Source organism: Pyxicephalus adspersus, chromosome 1 (assembly GCF_032062135.1).
Source record: "Pyxicephalus adspersus chromosome 1, UCB_Pads_2.0, whole genome shotgun sequence".
In the NCBI taxonomy this organism is placed as follows: domain Eukaryota; kingdom Metazoa; phylum Chordata; class Amphibia; order Anura; family Pyxicephalidae; genus Pyxicephalus; species Pyxicephalus adspersus.
In genome coordinates, this window is record NC_092858.1 from 98,619,519 (window position 1) to 98,640,637 (window position 21,119).

Consider the following 21,119-nt stretch of genomic DNA (forward strand, 5'->3'; position numbering starts at 1 on the left):
CTTCTGCAGCTTTAAAAAACTTTATAAAAAAGTAGCACTACAACTATTGGAAGCACCCCATGGTTTTATTAACATGATAATTGAAATTAAAATACTAAAAAGGATGCTTATTTATTAATTTCTACAGTGGCTCAGAGGTTAGCACTCTGGCCTTTGCTAGCCTTTTACTAGGACCCAGGTTTGAATCTCGGCCAGGACATTATCTGCATGGAGTTTTCAGGTTCTCCCCGTGACCTGACTAAAGCGCTGTGTAATATGTCGGCGCTATATAAATACTGTATAATATTATTAGTATCCTTTATAAAGTATAGTAATCTATTGCCCCTGTGGGTCTCCTATGTAATCAATAAATCTGGTATACTTTCAGATCAAAAACAGACCCAGCTCCTATTACGGTATTTTTACGGTGCACCTGGAGTGAGAAGTAAACTCGGCACCCTCGGCCAACTCGGTACTCTTTGTTTGTTGTGAGCCGGGGACACAGCAGGCACCGGTAAGTACATCTACCTAATGGCATATTTTAGGGAGTGACATTTATATTTCCTAATTAAAGATGGGGGGTTGATAACTGTGAATTAGTTTATAAATACAACAAACAAACTTGTGCAAAATACTTATTTCTAAAATACCAACTATTCTAAATTATATATCATTTTATTCATACACCTATGTTTCATAAGCATTTTTATTAGTAAAACAGAATAAACTGGTTCAAAAAAAAATCTAATCCATTACCAATTTTGTCTTAGTTTCCAAAGCTTAGAAATTTGCTTTATGCAAATAATCTGTTTTAAATATACTCATTATTTTTTGCCAGTGCTTGCTCTTCAATAAAACCACCGGGGGTCAATGAGGGCATATTTTGTCTGAACTGTGGCCACACGCAGTTCATTAATATTGAAATTCGTTATCATTTATATAACTGCTGAATTAAAGGGGGTGCTATAAATACTTAGTGTATTGTTTCTGAAAATGCACAGGGATTTCTGATCATTAGTTGAATATTAAATTGTCCTTCTTGGAACCAACTCAGCATTTGTTACCTTGATAATCTAAATAGTTTGCATCCAGTTTTTCCTTAGACAAGTGCATAATCCACTGCAGGCTAAAGAGAAAATTTATGTTGCCGTTTACAAGAAGACAGCCATGCCAGGAAGTTGCTGACTGTGTAAGTATTTTTCTCGATGCAATACATTTGACAGTCAACCTTATGTTTTAATATGAAGGAATCGTACTTGCTGGCTCAGGGTATGCACACACATGTACATCAGACACCAATAACAAACTCTCGCTCCCTAAAAATATAAAAATATATATATATATATGTAGTCAGAGGATAGGATAGATAGACACCGTTAACTAACTATATATATATATCCAGAGGATAAGATAGGCTGCCAGGCTCTCCAGGGAATACGCCGGTGTCCTCCGCACAGCAGCTCATTAACAGCTGCCGAGTGTGACTATGTATACACACAGCATCCCAGAGGAAGTAAGAAGCAGTATTAGCAAGAATTTACAAAGAATGTCTCATGTACAAATACAGTCTGCACACTGGGCACAAGAAACAGATTTGGAAACACGTCTGAAATGTTCTTGAATTAATAAACAAAAAAAGATTTTGTTACTTGTCAGTAAAGCCCCGACTGAGTCATCAGTCTTGTTTACATATGTATATACTATATATTCTACATACTTTAAAACCAAAGTTATTAAACATCTTAAAGTGCATTTTCTTTCTAAAGCTGCCACAGCCTGATAGTAGGATGCTAGACCAGCCTTGGCTGATACATATCAGAATGTATTATTATTAAGTATTTATGACATTTCAGATGAAAAAATAGATTTTATAAACTTTACCGAATAATTAGATTGGATAGTGATTTTTGTGTCCCCACATTCTACCCTGGAGACAACCAGGAGCCTATACACTATGCTGGGATTGTTACCGGTAGTAAGTACAGTGAACATGCACTTTGCAGTGAAAAAGACAGCTGAGATTCTCATAAATACTCATAAATTCTTAAGTAACGCCATTGATGGAAGCTTCTTGTAGACAAGTTACAAGGTGAATATGCAGTCAGTGTAACATAGGTAAAGGAAACCTGTCATATGAGAAATATGGTGTCAGCCATTCTTGACCTCTCCTCCTGAACAAGCAATTACCTGGCTGTCATGTCCATGCCTTGGCTAAGCACTTTGTGAGTCACTGAAACAAGCATAAACATAAAGAATTCTGTCTTCCCCAATTTTCATTTAATGGATTATTCGAGATTTCTGTCTCACAACTACTGAAGTCAGTCACAGCCAGGCCATTAGCATTTTAGAAAGCCAGCAAATGGCCAAACTCATATTTATATAATGAAAGGTGCACTTTATCTTCATGCTCTTTTTAGACAAAACATTTCATATGCATTTATTTACCGATGGTTTCTTGGTAAATTCTCCTGGTAAAAAGGGATGGCGCAGAACATTTAGTTGATTATCACATGGAAAAGAACACAAGATTCAATGAGAACATTCAATAGTGGTAGGAGATGAGAAGGATTCTTGTTGTGTGTTTTGTGTCTTTAGGACAGGAAGGACATCTACATAGTTGCAGAATGTTTTTTATGTGTACCTAAAGCTCCCTATATGACCTGGAAACCAATAGGTTTGGAAGTAAGGGTAGATATCTTGTGTTCTGTTTAATTCTATTCAACAAAAGCAAAGACACACTATATATAAAGTTCCATAAATAGAGATCATGGGTTTCCCAAAAAAAAAATCCCATTTGAAATTTCATTTTCACCTTCACATCTAGTTCTCAGAACAAAATTAGCAAGACTACTTATTTTTTTGTTCTTTATAAAAATGCAGGATCCTTCATTTTCACACAATTTAATTTATGGTGCACCACTTGTAAATGCAAATTCTATAATATATATATATTTGTAAATGCAAATTCTATAATATATATATATTCTATAATAAATATATATATATTATCACAACTGCCTGTGAATATGCTATATATTGCCTAATTTTGCTTATGCATCCAGCTTGTAAACCCTTATTAATGAGTGTTGCCCTGATCCATCATGTCATTTCTGGAACTAATAAGACTCAGCTTACCATCCACTTAGCATTTGGTGGTGACTGCATTGAACCGGATGTTGTCTATTACATGACTGCACAGAAGGGCCATGTTTCTAACACCATTGACAAGACCCTGAAATGCTTTAAATTCTCAGCGTGAACGATAAAGCCATTCCTGTGGGGTTCAGTGCCCTATATTTACTCACATCTATCTTGCATGTCCTAGACAAATGACTAAGTTCTAAAAGCTTGTTCAGCTTTTCCCAATTCACAAGTAAAACCATAGAAGAATGTATTCCCGTAAATTGGCCTACAAATACATTATCTTCTCACACTAAACAAATACATGATGTTTTGCCTATCCCAATATTTCAACAGCAAAGTTTAAAAAAAAACATGATGCTTAATTAACCTTTAGATTTGGATACAATTCTCAAAAAAGGGCATAATGACATTATTTGGATGGATATGCTTTCTAGCCTATATTACAGACTGTACCATTGCTCTGTATTTGTAATTAAAGAGTTGACACCTAGGAAAAATGTTAGGTCCATGGATGCCATGTTCATTATGGGGCTTCAGTACTTTCCTAAGCACTAACCTAAAACATATATGCAGAGATTAGATTAGATATTCTGATTTCACTGATTTTAGGATTGGTTTGTTACCAGGTGGTTCTGCAAGTAATGAGATCATAGAAAACCAGGCAAATAATGCTTTCAAAAGAGGGATCTGCATTGTGTGTTCCTGTACTTCTCTCAGTGCTGGTTCCCTTTGATAATAATAACAAGTCATTTTATGTTATTGGATTCAAAAGTAAACTAGAAATAGAAATAAAACTAAAAAAGTAGAAAAAAGGCAGGAAATATATTATATATTCTATATCTTTAAGGTCAAGGCCTAAAAAATTATTTTACAGCAAATAAAACGTCTTTGATACATGGCCATACCTATCAGTATAGCAAAGGAATGTGATCGTTCTAAAATTAGGATACCAAAGTTCACTAATTTATATAGTGGATTCAAAGTTCTTGGATGATTGCACATTCTCCATTATGAAAAGTCTGGCACAGTAGGTCGTCACAACCTTTACGATGCTAAAAAGATATGCCCGAACAAATGCCTTTCGGCCAAAAAAAAAAATAATGATTGTTCGATGGTAAAATCACCTGAAAATAACCTGCTAGCAGTGTAGTAAAGATACCATAGCTACCTAATTAGGAAGAAAGATAGTGTAACATGTAATGCAAGGATAAATCAAAAGAGAGGAATTTAACAAACTAAAATTTCTGGTTCTAAGAAGTTGAACTTGCAGGAGCCCTGATGGTCAGTCACTGACAGACAAGTCTGGTGTGTTAAATCCCGTCAGGTCAAGAGAGGTCAGACTTGACTGGATAACTCATTACTACTACTGACTTACCCAAACAAGATTAAACTACTTCTTCTAGAATAGGAAGGCGAGAGCTATGTTTATAAACAGTCTATTTCCCAGGGAAATTCTATAGCTATGTACAACCTAAAAAACATTAATGGTAAAACTACAACCAGAAAATTATGATTAACAAAGATCTCTCAACCACTCACAAAAATATAATTTCAAAGAGAAGAAAACAGTACATTATACTTATCTTTATATCCAATCTAAAATCTTTTTTAAAATGCATGGTCATATTTAAGTCTATCTGGTCATTTGTTAATGCGTGTTCAGATGTTAATGTGTGTTCTGACTGCCCAACAAAAGAAGCCGATTCCTTTTAAACAAATAAGGACATCACTTCTGTGAGACCACCTAAATAAAAAAGCCTATTGTTCTGGTAATTGTGATGTTAGCCTACAAGGATCTTAAAAGCAGTATTTATCTATGAGATTATTGGATGAAAAAAACAATTCTACTCAAAGAGAAGCTTTGTTAAGAACCTTGATTTTTTAGCTTGTTTTAGCTAATTCACTAAGATAGGTGAAATGCACTTTGAATGTGAACATTCTCAATTTCTTTACAAAATCAACTCCATGTGGTATAATATGTGGACTAAAGGTCATGTGAGGCCATTCATTCTTATTGCCACCCAAAACACCTTTCAAAAACATTGTGCTGCACCAAAGGCAAAGCGTTATAGTGCATTGCCCTGTGCTTGGGAAAATAATGAAGGTCCAAGTTTTCCTTAAGGCATCCTAACGTACCTTCAGAAATCACTGTGCTGCACCCAAACCACAGCACTATAGTGCATGGCCCTAGACTTGGGAAAATAGCCCAGGTCCAACTACTGGACCACCGCTAAGCACTGGGCAGTCCATTGAATGAGCAAACATGAAAGAACTGAGGCAGTGAATGGGCCCTAATTCTGTCCAATAACATGCAAAGACCTAACAAGTACCCTGTATTTCTTCTACAGATAGCTTTGCTCCGAGGGTGGTCACATTGTGCTGCATGAAAGGCTACCCCCTAAAGCCTATTTACGGCTTTAAAAGTATAAAAAAATAGATGAATGTGATTTTTCATTAGTTTGCATTTGCCGATTTGTATTAAATGTTTGGTTGCCCTTTAATTGTAGAGATGCCTATATTTTCTGTAGACACTCAGGTCAAAAATTACTGTTTATTATATACTTGGCTGTCACATATTGTTAGCTGTAAAAGCAAATCTTTCTGTAGTATCATTATGAGTAAAACACGAGTCATAGCCATTACCAATTCTTTTATGTTGTGTTTTCTATTATGCCTGTTTTGGAACACATAAATATGATATTATAGAAACCTCTCGCTATTGTATTGAACTATGATATTATCGATCCATTATATTGTTTGAGGCTTTGTGCTTTTCTCTTTGTACAGCAACCAATAATATAGGGATGATTTCAATGCATGTCAAATATTTATGGCAGACTGAATACAGAATAAAACAATGCCATATGATAAAATTAAAATACAGCATATTTTTATATACCAAAAAATCGGCATTAAAACAGCCATAGATTATGTTTTAAATTTATAAGCATCTATTTAAAGAAATGGAATAATGCATTAAAACAACATGACTAAAAATTTTACACGATAAATCCATTTGGCCTAATTTACCTACAACAAAAATAGAAACAGCCATCAGCTACTTAAAAAATTTCTGAACACATATAGCACACTACTTATCCCAATATATGAATAAAGTTATGCTTTGGTGTGGTTTACTAGTGGTTTAGTTCTTCTTATTAAACACTCGCCATATGGTAACCATCATGGGCACCTAGACCACAAGTACAACCACATTTTAATTTTTTTCAGGAGGTTTGCAATATGGGGCACACAGTCACTAATACAAATGCAAAATGAAAGGTTTCCACAGAAAAGATACAAAACCTTCCTGGAGGGAGTATTGAGGGAGCCCAAAAATTTGGCATGTACTAAGACCATCTATCACAGTGAGGATCCAATGGTGAGATCCCAGAGGTAGAAGTGGGATGGCTATCAGAAGTGACCATGGAAGGTGGCTAGCTTTTGCATATCACAGTTTTAAAGTGTTCTCCAAAAAATAAGGACATTTTGGCACCACGGTTTCTTCTGTACACTGAAGTGATCAATATATCCCCACAGAAAAGCTTAGACATGTTGGTACCTTCAGTGTTCCTTAGTAGTTATTCCATGCAAGGCAAGTATAATGCAGAAATGTGTAAACCTCACAGAAAATAAAATAATATAAATATCAAATTTTCAAGAGCTTGAAGATTAAAGATTATCAGCTTTGTTCTGAACAAAGCAATTATGCAAACAAATTATGTTTTAAAGCTAATGATTATGCCAACTTAAAGGGGATATGCATGATAAATAACTGTTAACTTTTCATAGAAAGAAATAAAATCTTCACAAGCCAACAATTTGCATATAAATGGAAAAGGTTCACATGTGGTACAAAATGTGAAATAAATTTACACTGCAATGACCAATTAACATGATTATAAGAAATTACGTTTTGTTTAAGTGTATGAAATTAGACATTGAGAAAATATTTCTTTAAAATTGCTTTAAAGTTAGATCTGCGTCTGCCTTTGTAAAACTGGGAGACTGTTTCTGTTTTTTTTTTTTATTCCAATGTATTACATACCAATGTATAAAAAACAGTAGACAACAGAAGTTTGTCATGATCAAACAGAATGAAATAAACAAGAGGTTATTACCTACTGCAGTGATGTATGCTGGGAATAATACAGATGGGAGGGAAGAATGCTTCTAAATAATTGTACAGGTGGAGAAATCCAATGGATGGTGACAGGGTTGATAAATAAACATCAAAGACCTAGAACGACCCAACAAACCTGGCCATACGCAGGGGACTTTAAAATTCTGTCCGTCGGCAAACCTTGGAATGTCCATTTGATCACCTTACATACACATCTACTGTTCAATGAATATTAGATGAGTTCACCTATGTTCATACCATATCTCAGAGGATGTGGAACATAAAACAAAAATTCCAACGTGTCAGATAATGTAATCATGGGTTTTTTACATTAAGTGAAAATCACAGCACTATTACTTTTGTCTCTATTATCTGGTTGAAAGCAATGTCTGTGTGTTTGTTCTAATATAACATAATGCAAACCAAAGCTGAAGCTTCACCATGATCTTGTATGATTTACCCTAACAATTGGGGAATGGATAAAGCACGCCGAGAATAAAAGCTAAGCACCTCCTTTAATTGCTAGTAAATACTGGACCTTAATAAAGGTGGTGTCCAGAATGTATGTGTTCTCAGATGAAATCACTATGACACACAACTGTGTCAGGAATAGATTATTAAATTAGGTTAATATTCAGAGCTAATTCCGGATGTGTCATTTAGTAGACTGATTTTTTTCCACCCACAAAATGAATAATTGGCTGAGAAAGTACAAAAAAACACATTCAAAGTCTAGAATATCAGAAGAATATATTCCATGGAATCATCTCATACGGCCACAGTGATGTCACTTATTAATAACACAATGATACATTAAATATAATTCCCAGTAACTTTGCTTTGTTTCCCACCATTGTGAACAGCCAACAGGTACGTGTTAAAGCAGAACACCAAGAAATCAGATATAACTTGACTTTGACCAATTATGTATTTATTCAACATAAAAATCCTGCTAGTTCATAGCCTTGAAAATGGTATATTACATACCACAAACTAGGCTGAACACAGGAATATCACTGCTGTGAGTAAACCATGCTTCTAAACCATGCAGAGTTTACACTATAAAAAGGCACAGGGGCAAGGGGACTGCTATTGCCTGCAGTCTCCTGCAACTGACTTTCAACCCGTGGGGCAGGGTGTAGTCGGGCGGGCACGAGTCGGCTGGAATGAGGCGTTTACATAACAATGATGCGCATGTGCGCTCGCCATGGATAGTACTGTGCCCCCTTCTTCTTTTACGACTACACCCCTGCTTTCAATTATGCTCAATTACTGACAATGTATTGTACTGCACTGTGTCTGGGTGTGGGGTCAACCTTTTTGTTAGAGGACCAGGGCTTACTCATGTTAGAGCTAGTGGTTTAATAATTGGTGGGGTGATCAAGAAAGAATCAGGAAAGCTGGAGAAAGCACAGATCTACAGAATAGATAGAGAAAGGAGAAGTGTCTCCAGCTTCTACTCTAGAAAGGAGAACATTAGTGACCTAATCAAATCTTCATCACCAAGTTATATGCAGCAGTGCCTCAGATGATCTCACACTTCACATATTCAGTAAGGAAGCCACATGATACTCATCCACCTAAGGATTTTTCAGAAAACTTCTTGGAAACAACTGAACTCCCTCTGTATCTCTCTTCAGATAGGAAATTACATTAACTTTCAGGCAGCTTGAGTCGGGGAAAGAATGGTGGTAACAAGCTTGGAGGTGAAAAGCATTTACCACCTTGGTGATTCATACTTCACTGAGCAGACAAAAAGCAAAGATACAAAACCTGTCACCTTCTAGATATAGGCTGTGAATCAAAAGACTGGCTAAACAGAAGTACAAATATTTTGACAGCTAGAACGGTTCATATGTAGTGGGATTTCATTTATTCATTTTGCTGGGTACAACTTTAAACAGTACTCTTAGGACATATTGTGGTAAAAAAAAAACCATAAGCACAAGTTTTGATTTTGCTTTTAGGTACCTTTGTGTTCAGTTTTACTTGAAACTTGCACTGCCAGAAATATGCAGGATGCTACTGCACATCTCTCCTGAAAATCCAAGTTCACTGGCTGGTATGCTTATCCAATTGAAAGATTACTTTCTAAATCGCTCATCCAAGACAGCCACAAACTTTGATGTTTTACCGTTGCAGACAATAAAAACCTGAATCCCACATAAAAACTGCCCCTCTCTAATGCAATATACAAACAGGTGGTGTAACATGTCAGGGTTGGGGGAATTGCATATCTCAAATGATCAGACATATGGCAGTTCATGAGAGATCACATGACCCATTAGAGGTGGCAGCTGAAGGATCACATGACCCACATGACTGCTTCTTTTCTGTACCCTTTGAGTGGCCATATAGAGCCAGGAGACATCTGCCGGCAGATCCTTTATAACAATTGCAAAATTATGTCTAAAACTAGAGAAAAGTTGAGGTATTGCTCATCGCAGCCAATGAGATTCCATCCAACAGTAATCAAGTGCGGGTTAGAAACTAAAAGCTAGCCCCAACAACCACAGCCTCCATCAAGGATGACAACATGACAAATAGGCGAGTTATCTGGCCATATAAAGAAATGGGGCCACAGGCCAAGTACTTCTCACTTTACAAGAAGAGCCACAAACTGACATGATTAAATACAAACATTTTATGCCATCGTCGTCATCACAGCAAACCTTGGAATTCTGAGACGGAGATATATTTAGAATTACCGCCGTCCAGACATAACTACACAACACAGTTTTCACATCATAAATGAACTGTAACCACAATATACCAGATATGAGAACGCCTGGAAACAAAGAATCGGCTTTGCAGTTTATATGCATCCAATCAAATTTTCCTACTTGTTCTTTGTCGCTCAAGTAAATGATATCGGTTGCTCTTGGCAACAAAGACACTTTAACGCATGAGGCCCAATGTCACATTTGATAGAAATACAGAACCTCTGAATAATGGGAGTCGACAATCCTAGCACATTTACAATGTACAATAAACCCTGATTGCATGATCCATCCAATAAAAATACGCTATCTATGAAGAATCAATCATCACAGCGTTCTCCCCGGAAAGGAGGAAGGGGCAATGTACCGAAATATCACCAACTACTTAAATAGCCAGCCAACCACATCATCTGCACTTTATCAAATTCCAATAAAAGAACATTTTATACATTGCCGTAGATGGGGATTTTCTTCTAAACCGGCGTATCCCTACTGTGCACTTTTGTTTAGCGGCATCCAAGCCCTGGAACTGCAGTTTTCCAACCACACGCCCAACTCGTGTACCTCACCTGCATCATGAAATGACGGGGACACAATGGGCGATATCCTGGGGACACCAAATCACAGGATTTCATCACCCATGGCACAAGCAGAGCCATTTTGTCACCCTGCTTTAAAGAAGACAATATAAAGGGAATGACATGAAGATGGTGATAACCTGTCACAGTGTGATGGGGCAATGTGTAGGTGATGGAGGGGGGTCTGCAGGAATGGGGAGGGTGATGGGGTGTTTGGGGTGCAATGTGTAGGTGATGGAGGGGGTGATGGGGGTGTTTAGGGTGCAATGTGTAGGTGATGGAGGGGGGTCTGCAGGAATGGTAAGGCTGATGGGGGGTGTTTGGGGGCACCCTGGGGCAATGAGTAGGTTATAGAGGGGGGTCTGCAGGAATGGAGAGAGTGATGGGGGGGGTTTGGGGTGCAATGTGCAGGACTTGATGATGAATGGGGATGTGCAGGATTGTTACTCACCAGGGCAGCCTGTGTGATGAGCAGCAGAAGCCCTGCACCATGGATAATTCCAAAGGCAAAATGCATCCTTCTTGTAGCTGGAGATGTGCCTACAAATAACCCGCCTGGATAGCCGTCCTTTCGCTTGCTTTTCACCCCCGATCGCTCCTATTGCTCCATAGGGACACTGACAATCTCTGTGTAGCAGCCCCTCCACCTTCTCTGCCCTGCTCCTTCCTATCTGTCCTTCCTTTTCACCCTCGCTATGTGGATGGCTGTGCCCTAGCCGCTATGGCTCTCCTCGATTCTCTCCTCTTACACCCCAGCCTCCTCTTCTTTCCCCTCCAGCAGGAAATCTCTCCCCTCCCTCTCTCCCTAGCGATCGATGCGAAGAAGGTACAAGTGGAGGCGCAGCCCAGCGGCAGGCCGCCGCGCCATCTTGTGGACGTGGGCTGAAAGTGCAGGAGAAAGGCAATCTGTGTTATTGCCAGTCATTATTCATCATGATACAATACCTGTCCCTCACTAGGTTGACCTCATCCCCAGGATATAAAGGATCGGATTCCTCTAGGGAAACAAGCTGCTTAATATGGCATTTCATGTTCACTGAGCCTGGGTGCAGTGCTGCAAAAGGAGTGACAGGAAAACAATATTTGTTCTCTGTTTTCACAGCATTTTTAAGGGGATCTGTCAGATATCACACCAAATCAGACAGATCATTAAATGATGCAGACATCTGAGTTATTTTTACATGTTTAATAATCATCAATACAATTTTTGAAATATGTGCTTTTTTTAGAAATAAGAGTTGTTTATATTTATCAATATAATTATCATATATATATATATATATATATATATATATATATAATATCAGTGAATTATGCTTCTTTTTCTATATAATAAATGTCTACATTTCCATGCACTCAGAGGGTTTGATTTACTAAAACAAAAGGGAGCATGGAAAAATGAAGACAAAGTCACCAGCACTCCAAACTACAGATTCTTGCTTTTTTATATAAAAGCACCATCACAATATGTTGAAAAGCCAATGTTTCAGGGCTTCCCAGGCTTTCTTCCTCAAGGTATACTGACTGTCACTATGTTTCCTTAGAGGAAGAGAATCATGGAGCCCTGCAACCTTGGCTTTTCAACATATTGTGATGGAGTGTTGGTAACTTCATGTTCTGTTTTCATGAGTTCTGCACAGGGCAAACCGTGTTTGTCTTCAAGCTCCCTCCATCTACACACATGGACATTTGCGCACAAAGAACTGGCAATCTCTGAACCTATCTGTCTGACTGTACACTAATATTTTATACATATAATGTCGTTATTTGTTTCACCCATATCTACCTAATGCCTAGGTGATCAAGAATGAATAGGAGCGCAGAGCCTCCCGGCATACCTACATCACGCATCCCGGGAGGCTCTTAGCTGCTCTCACACACTGCTCAGTGCGAGATCAGGTGACATAGGAAGAAGAACACAGAAGATAGAGAAGATGGCGGCGCTTGGCGTTCCCCCCAATAAAGACAGATATTGGGACGACACAGGACCTAATGGAAGAAACCTCCGCACAGAGAACCCTGACCGATAGACTGATTTTTTGTTTTGGGTTAGTTTTGAGTTTTACTTCCCCTTTAAGTATATAAACAATCAATCATCTCCAGTTACCTTTCAGGTACATTCATCCATTGTAAATTCCCGTACAACAAAGAAACAAGCACTTCTGTTGAACAAATTCATCATGCATAAAGAGTCTTGACCCATGGCACTAGAAGTATGGGGAATAGTAGGTTTTGTAAAGAGAGGGAAAATCCGCATCTGTTTGCCTTCAGACTCTCACTCTCTGTTCAGGAAACTCCCCAAGATCTGTCTGAAGAAAGTAAGCAGGAAGGAGGATCAAGTGGATACATTGTATGTGTCACTGTTCTAACTCATCCATTTGTGTAGGTAAATTTGAACCTAAGCTATTATGCTCTATAAATGACAAGTCTGTTTTAACCGAATAGCTACGAATACCCAAGTAAGGATGTGAAAAGGAGTACTAACCTCAACCCGCTGGATGCAAATTAAAATACAAAATGTTCATATCCTACATCATGTAGCAGAAATGTGACAACATAAATACACCCTTACCACTTCAACTACATACACCTAATTAACTGACTATCAGCAAGTGTGACCAACTTTATAAAACCAGATGTTTTGTCAGTTTTCTGGTCTGAAGCAGTTAGGTGTGTGTTAACACAATACCAAAGAGAAAATATATAAGCAATGATCTTAGAGAAGCAATTGTTGTGGCTTTTCAATCTGGGAAAGGTTGAGGGGCTATTTCCAAACAACTTGAAGTCCATCAGTCTAGAGGGAGAATATCCACAAGTAGAAAACCTTCAAGCTTCAAGACACTTACCAGTCTTCCCAGGAGTGGACAACCATGCAAATTAACCCCAGATGCAGACCATGCAATGCTCACAGAAAATGCAAAATAGAGTTGCATCTCACATTCTGAAGGCTTTATCATGTGAAATGATAAGGTAATAAACAATTAAAAAAAAAAGACTGTACAAGTATGGCTTGTTTGGAAGAGTTGCCAGGAGAAAGCCTCAACAACACTTTTCATATTAACAAAGTTGCATCTGAACAATGGACAAGATTTCTGGAACAATGTCCTTTGTACAGAGGAAAAGTCGAGATGTTTTGCCATAATGCACAGTGCATGATGAAAATAAACACATGTATGATGAAAATAAATACAGCATATCAGCACAAACACCTCATACCACCTGTGAAGCATAGTGCGGGAAAGGAGATACTTTTAGCTTGTTTTATAGCCACAGCACTTGAGCACCTTGTATTTATACAACAGCAAATCTACAACGGACTACTCAAAAAAAAAAACAATCAAGGTGTTGCAATTGTCCAAAGTCCAGACATCAACCTGATTAAAATGCAGGACTTTGAGAGCTGTGCAAAAATGAATGCCTGCAAACTTCAATGAATTGAAGCAATGCTATAAAGAAAAAGTGTGTCAAAAGATCTCCACAATGATGTAATGTAAAAAAAGATAAAGTCATGCAGAAAATGGTTACTTCAAATTATTGCTGCTAAGGTGGTTCCACAAGCTATAAAATCATGGGGGCATACTTCATTTTTCACACATGTCTTTTCCATTTTGCCTTATTTTTTGGTAAATAAACAATGACATGGTTGGAATCTGTGTGTTGCTTTACATATGAGGTTAGAGTTAAATCATTTTGGAACCTGCTAAGGATCAGATAATTTTATATTATATCCAGATATGTAAAACCTTAGACGTTAAAGACAGTGTTTTTTTTCACATGATTGTGTATACATATACAGTATATATATATATATTCACACTACTGAAAATAATGAATTGAATGAATATTCAAGTTGAAAATCTTTATTGATAAACATTGTTAAATCCATTGAAAAAATGATGTAAAAATAGTCAATGTAAATTAAAGTAGTAACCTACTGAGTGCAGGATTTAAAATCAGACTGAAAAAAATCAAACTAAAAACTGAAATCACAAAATAATTACCTTGCATGATTTTCATCACAACTCATAATGTGGCTCAGTAGTAGCCCCCACGCACCTATATGTACTCCTAGCAATGGGTCTGCTTCATTAAAGCTCTCCAAGACTGGAGATTTTTATCACTGAAGCTGGGTTATCCAACAAACCTGGAATGGATCTGGTCCAGGATTCAAAACATTTGCTAGCAAATAGCAAATGTTTTGAAGAAATCCATTCCAGGTTTACTGGATTTCCTGGATTCGCTGGTGAAAGTGTATCCTCTCCAGCCTTGGAGAGCTTTAATAAATCAGGCTCAATGTCTGGGAGTGCTTCTGATAAGACGGAAGATAAATCCCTGGGGGGGATCACCTCCCATTCTTGTATCAGGGCATCAGTGAGCTCCTGGACAGTTTTTGATGCTACCTGGTGGAATCAAATGCACCAAAACATAATGTCCCAGTGGGTCGCCATTGGATTCAGGTCTGGAGAACGTGAGTGCCAGTCGAGGCCATCAGAACTTTGTTAGTAAGGAACTGTCAACATGCTCTGGCCAAATGAGGCTGGGCATTGTCCTGCACCAGGAGAAACTTGAGTCCCACTGCACCAGTGTAAGGTCTGATGAGTGTGGGTCTGAGGATTTAATTTTGGTACTTAACATTAGTGAGAGTACTATTAGCTAGCATGGAGAAGTCTGTGGGGCCCTTCAAAGGTATGCACCCCTTGACCACCACTGACCTACATCCAAACTAGTCATGCTGAAATGATGTTTCAGAAAGATGTTCACCATGACATCTTCACACAATTTAGCCTCTTCCACGTGTGTTTGATGTGAAATTGTCCTTCTCAAAGTGAAGATGCAGATACCGGTCCTGCTACTGGGTTTTTGCCCTTTTACGGACCATATTTAGGTGTATTCCATCCTAGAGGTTCTGGACTACCTGTGCAACCTGATTGGGATGCAGGTTCAGCTTCATGCTACTGTACAGTAACAGTAGTTTTAAGAGCACTAGCAAAATGCAAGACTGATGACAAATAAATCAAGAAGAATAAGGAGAGAATAATGTTCTGTAGTAAAACCATTTCATGGAAGTTGGATTGCTATTGCCCCTCTTAACCACTTGTCACTTCCATTTCAAACAAAGCAGGTAAAATTGATTCCCAATTGCTCACACTTCTTTGTAGTTATATATATCTTGTAGTTCTTTGTAGTGATATATCTTTAACGATAAAAACATTTAAGTTAGAGGGTAATGATATCATGAGTGCTTTCACATCGATGTCTGATATTACAAACTTTGGATAAATAATTAGAAAAATTAGCCTATGAATATGTAGATCCTGTATGAAAATGTTGTGAAAACATTTATTAATAGACTCAAAATGTGCTCTGTGCAGAGCCAAGTTAAATAAATTTACGCAGTACCCAGGCACCAAGCAGTACAGAGAGTTCCTAACTATATAAAGCTTTTCAAAGCTTTAAAAGTGGAATTAAAAGTACCAAAACTATAGATATTCCACTACAAATTATTCAGCAATAGAAGGAATATAGGAATTAAATATTTTCTTTGCAAAAATGTCCATAGAAATTCACCCATTATACCTTTCACAAGTTACACAATATCTTATTAAAATAAAACGTGTGCATTGTAACAGATTGTCACAAAACCTTGAAATTTAACAAGGTCTTCCGCAGAGCTGTCATATCTTTCATGCAATTCATTATTAAGTAGGAAGTATTGCTTTTCTCCGATTTTTTTTATAAATGATCTCTCATTACACCCCAGGTTGAAGGTTTTACCAATTATTCAATATTATTTTTTTAGTTCAAAGGTCTAGCTGTATTAAGGTGTCATTTTACACTATTTTCCATTTCTTTTCATTTTAAAAAGTGAAAAAGTCTCTTAGGTTATAGAGCCTAATTTACTTACAGTGTGATTTAATCGGATCTTAATTATGATTTTAATGCACATTCCTCTGTGTGTCTATGTTACCCCTTGATTCCACCTCTGATTGTGCTGAGCCACATACACACACCAACATTTACTAAATTCCTCTTAATGCCACAATTAAGCCTATCAAAGCAGCCCACTTGCAAGCCATGCAGTTTCCAATAACACTATTGCACCTCCACCAATTTCTTTATCTTGGGTACCCCATGTCATCCCTACTATTTAAACCTTGTGTACTGCTCATATCTACACTTTGATGCCACATACCATCAGTACAAAAAGTTAAAGCATTGCCACCTACAACCCAAACTAGCCACCCACTATTGTCTGGCTGGTTCTTTTCATAGTGGCAATGGGTGATGTACATATTCCCTGCAGCCTGCTTCCTACTCTGGTATCTGGTAGTCTGATCTGTGATGTTCAGCCTGGTTATGCCTCGGTCAGCTCCTGGTTCATAAACAGAATTCATGCTACAGAGCTTTTGCTTAGGTTGGAAAACAAAGCATGGTGTGATAGCATACATAGCTAATAAAGTGACTTCTGCAGATAAAGTACTACGTACTCTTCATGGAGTAATGCAGAACAGCAGGGGAAAGTACTCATAAACAGACACATATAAATTAGACAATTACAGACAGCCCAAACTAGCCTGTGTAAAATATATTGGGCCATCTATGATAAAAAAATAAATTGTTTTTGCTAGTAGACACAGCTTTGTTTTGTTTCATTTTATTTGGGTAAATATATACTGTATCTTTGTGAAAGAGAAGTGGATCAGGAATGCTTTGGGGTTGGGTAGAGAACTAGACTAGTGTGTAATTTCTTACTAAATACCCTGGTCAGTTATCTCAGCACTGGGTGGAATATTAAATTATTTGTAAAATAAAGTTATAATTATTGTAAACAATAAATTTAAAACATACATTTGTAAATGTATAACCTGTATTGTATAAAATATATTATTATATATAATTAAATATAATATATATTATAAAATGTATAAAGCAAAACCATAATAGTTATCCCAGTAAATCAGGCCTGAACAATTCCAGGTATCAATGAATCAGGCGAAATGTATCAAAATTTCTGAAAATGAATCTCAATAGTGAATATAGTCTATAAATTTTAGCTGCTTGCTCTTTCTTTTTTTTCAGGAAATGCTCACCTTTTGAATTAATGAATTCATTTTAGTCTAAAATGTATTTACATTTGGAATTTAAAAAAAAAGCTTCACAAAGGCAACAAGTACAAGGCTATTGTAAATAATTTGTCTTGCATCAGAAGTAAAAGCAATATTTAGTCAGTATTTTGTAGCCACACAGTGACAAGTTTCAGACGGCGCCTCTGTCATTCAAACACTCAATCTTCTGCACAGCAGCCAAGAAAAATACAAAAATATTTATATATGAGACTTAGGGAGCAGTCGGCCATTGCAGAACATATACCTATAAATAAAAATGACAATAAACATTACACTACAAAAAAACATTTCTCATCCTGCAATAATTACGTCATAGGTGCAGCCAGAAAAATGCCCTTTGGACCTAAAATATAAATCATAAAAAAATTCTGCTATCCTTAGAAAAAAAAGATTAGCTTTTTCAAGTTGATGTCAACATTTCCATAGCAGGGAACTGTCAACAGTTCTATATATGGAAATCCAGCTTTGGTACTTCTGTAAGCAAGGGATAGCATATAACAACTATATTATGCATCATAATAGCAAAAGTGATTATTAGAGTATAACCTGTGTCACCTGATCATGGGCCTTCAAAAGATGGCCAGAGATTTCACTACTATGGTTAACTAACACTTACAGGTCAAGAGCTTTCCCTAGGTGGGAATGAAAGTAGTATATATGTAGGATTTTGTATTGTGCACATAGTTTGTTTTATGTTTCAGGACCAGCTCAATAATTTAAATCCTATTGCTTGCATTCTGAAGTAGGACAGAATAAAGCATGAGATAAAGGAATATTGTAGGATTCGCTGAGAAAATTCATTGTTTTCACCATGTAATAATTCTGCTGTAAAAATCCATTTGAGTCAAAAGTTGAAACCTTGGTCCTGTCGGTTCTTGCAAATCATTACTGATGGCACATTATTAAATCTTTAAACAATTTAGCAACAAAGTAAATTCTTAGAGCCACATTTGATTGGAATGCTTAGCAGGCAAACGGAAACAGATTGAATGGATAAGAAACAGTATACTTTCATGATGGGTAGCATTTCGAAAATTATATTCACACTCACTTCAATAACTAAAGTAAACCTGTCATGAAATAAACATGCGGGGTATAACAATTCTGGTTGTGTAGTCAGTATGCTGATCCACTAGTTTTATTACCTTTTGGGCTCTATTTGTAAAAGAAAAAATCCCTTGTTACTGCCATTGATACTGATTACTGCCATTGAAACACATTCACCTGGAGAGAATGTTTGATTCTCAGTTTTATAAATAACGCCTCTATCTATTAAGCATACCTAAACTCAGAAATTTCAAGTTACATAAAAACCCATTTATGTAAAGTGAAAATTCTGTGTGTTTGTTTTTTTTTCAGTGTAAAAAAAAGGGTGCAGCACCATCCCCTAATACCCACTTGCCTAGGTGATTGAGAATGAATAGGAGCACAAAGCCTCCCTGTATAACTACGTAATGCATCCTGGGAGGCTCTTGGGTGCTCCTCCTGCTCATGCCTGAGCATCTCGTGCATGCGCAGAAGGGGTCTTTTTATGTGAAAAGGGAAAAAATAGCTGCCGAGTATACTTGCAATTCACTTAACATGAATAGGCTGTCTTAATGCATATCTAAATTCAAAGCAGCACTAAACCCACCCTCATACCTATACTTCAGCAAAGCTACATATTATGTCCTGAAATAATAAAAACCTAATACTTAGCAAGTTAATTTCTTTCCAAAAAAAGGATACTGGTGCTTGCTTCCACCCAAAGTTTTATCACTCTATGAACTGCTTGTTTTTTTCTTAAAAAAGGAGCTGTGATTAAAAAATAATATATATATATATATATATATATATATATATATATATATACTGTATGTAAAGTGTTCTGTCACTAACATTAACATAACATAGTATTATAATTATTAAACAGGATTTATATAGTGCCAACATATTACGCAGCACTGTACATTAAAAAGGGACATAGTTGTATTACCAGTTGATCCTGTCAGTTAATACATTCTGTTCCCATCTTCTGTAATAGGGTGATAACACTGCTCATTTCACAATAAAATCACATTGCAGCATTGTCACCCAGGGAAAGCTTCTAAGCTAGACTGTGGTTATATATATTCTTAAAATGTAACTTTTTAAAAAGGAGACAAAAACTACAAGCTACCATTATTTCAGCATTTTTTTTTCTTTTGGAAAAAAAAAGGTTTACACTACATGAATAAAATCTGACTTGTCACAACCCCTGGCAGTGTGATATAAAGTTGTCCTAACCCTGCAACTGTTACTTTTTCTGGAAAATTTGGCCTGTTACAGGAAATAAATAAATAATAGATCTACTGTCAGGATTAACAGATTATATTCCTATAGTATGTTACAGGGGTAGACAAACAAAAACTACTGCTACTACTTTATGATATTGATAGACTTTACTATATATGTCATTGTTATTTAGCCCATAGTTTCACTTTAGTGCCAGGGGAGATGGGACACTTTGCTGCTAGCTATTCATCACCTGCATCAGAGGAATGCGGGAAGATCTCCCGCTAGTCATCCCTTTGCTGGTCCTGGATGTTACAAAAAAGTTTACATGTAAAGATAGAGCAATATTTGAAAAACTCTAAACTTGTGCCTTTCTTTTCTCTTTTTTACATATTCATACTTTTTTGTATTTGTTTCTATAAACATTAAGGAATGAAAAAAACTAAATTTGTGCTTTCTAGTCCTTAGATGTGATTGCTGGATTTATTTAGGTTTTCAGGCTAAGAAGAATTTTAGCAAGTACCGAAAATACCTGCTATTATGGCCAGAAATTCAATGTCCTTGTCTTTTTTGGAGGCATATACCAATGTTATTGTTCTCAAAAAGGCTGGTAATCCTATCATCCACCATACAACAAAAAATTAGGATAACTACTTCAGGCATTTATTGTCATTAAATGTGTTTTAATTTCTTGGTAAGGGGATTTCTTAAAATTTTACAGTTAGATTATTGTATGGAAACTAATTACCTTGTTACCTCACCCACATAGGGATGTGAAGAAAGGTCATGAATTATAAATAAAATTTAACAGTGCTGCTGTTTGTCTTCTGTTAGAGAACACTACTTTGACGTTAAATTTAAGCTAATGTACTTTTGTTCAGACCATAGCTGTCTACCATATGTTGTATGTTTTACTATGCTTTAACAGGGAACTAACTGGGTCCCATGTTATAAAGTTGAAAGGGCAGTACTGGCCTCCCAATCACCAAGCTTCATCCTTGTACTGAATGCACTGGCAACACTGACAATGGTAAAATAATGCACTAGGTCTTGTATGTTATGTTTTTCTGTTTGTTTTATATGCAGCCCTAACAGTATCTACCATGGATCTGTGTATAAGTATACCTGTACCTCAACAGTAAATCATCCTGTCAATATTGTACCCTCCATTGATATACTTTACCCATATTAGCAT

The 21,119-nt window shown here is 36.8% G+C and overlaps 1 protein-coding gene across 2 annotated transcripts in view; it reads right to left on the reverse strand.

The window, feature by feature from the left end:
* Window positions 1–11,316, reverse strand: part of SDC3 (syndecan 3) — a 73,470-nt gene extending 62,154 nt beyond the window's left edge. Inside the window, exon 1 of one of the 2 annotated variants that reach the window (XM_072420239.1) lies at window positions 10,996–11,316. In XM_072420239.1, coding sequence (XP_072276340.1) covers window positions 10,996–11,061 — 66 coding nt within the window. In that variant the 5' untranslated portion in view covers window positions 11,062–11,316. Of the gene's footprint in view, window positions 1–10,535; window positions 10,641–10,995 lie in introns of those variants that run through there. The other variant, XM_072420231.1, reaches the window with a different exon arrangement.
* Window positions 11,317–21,119: the final 9,803 nt, after the last annotated feature.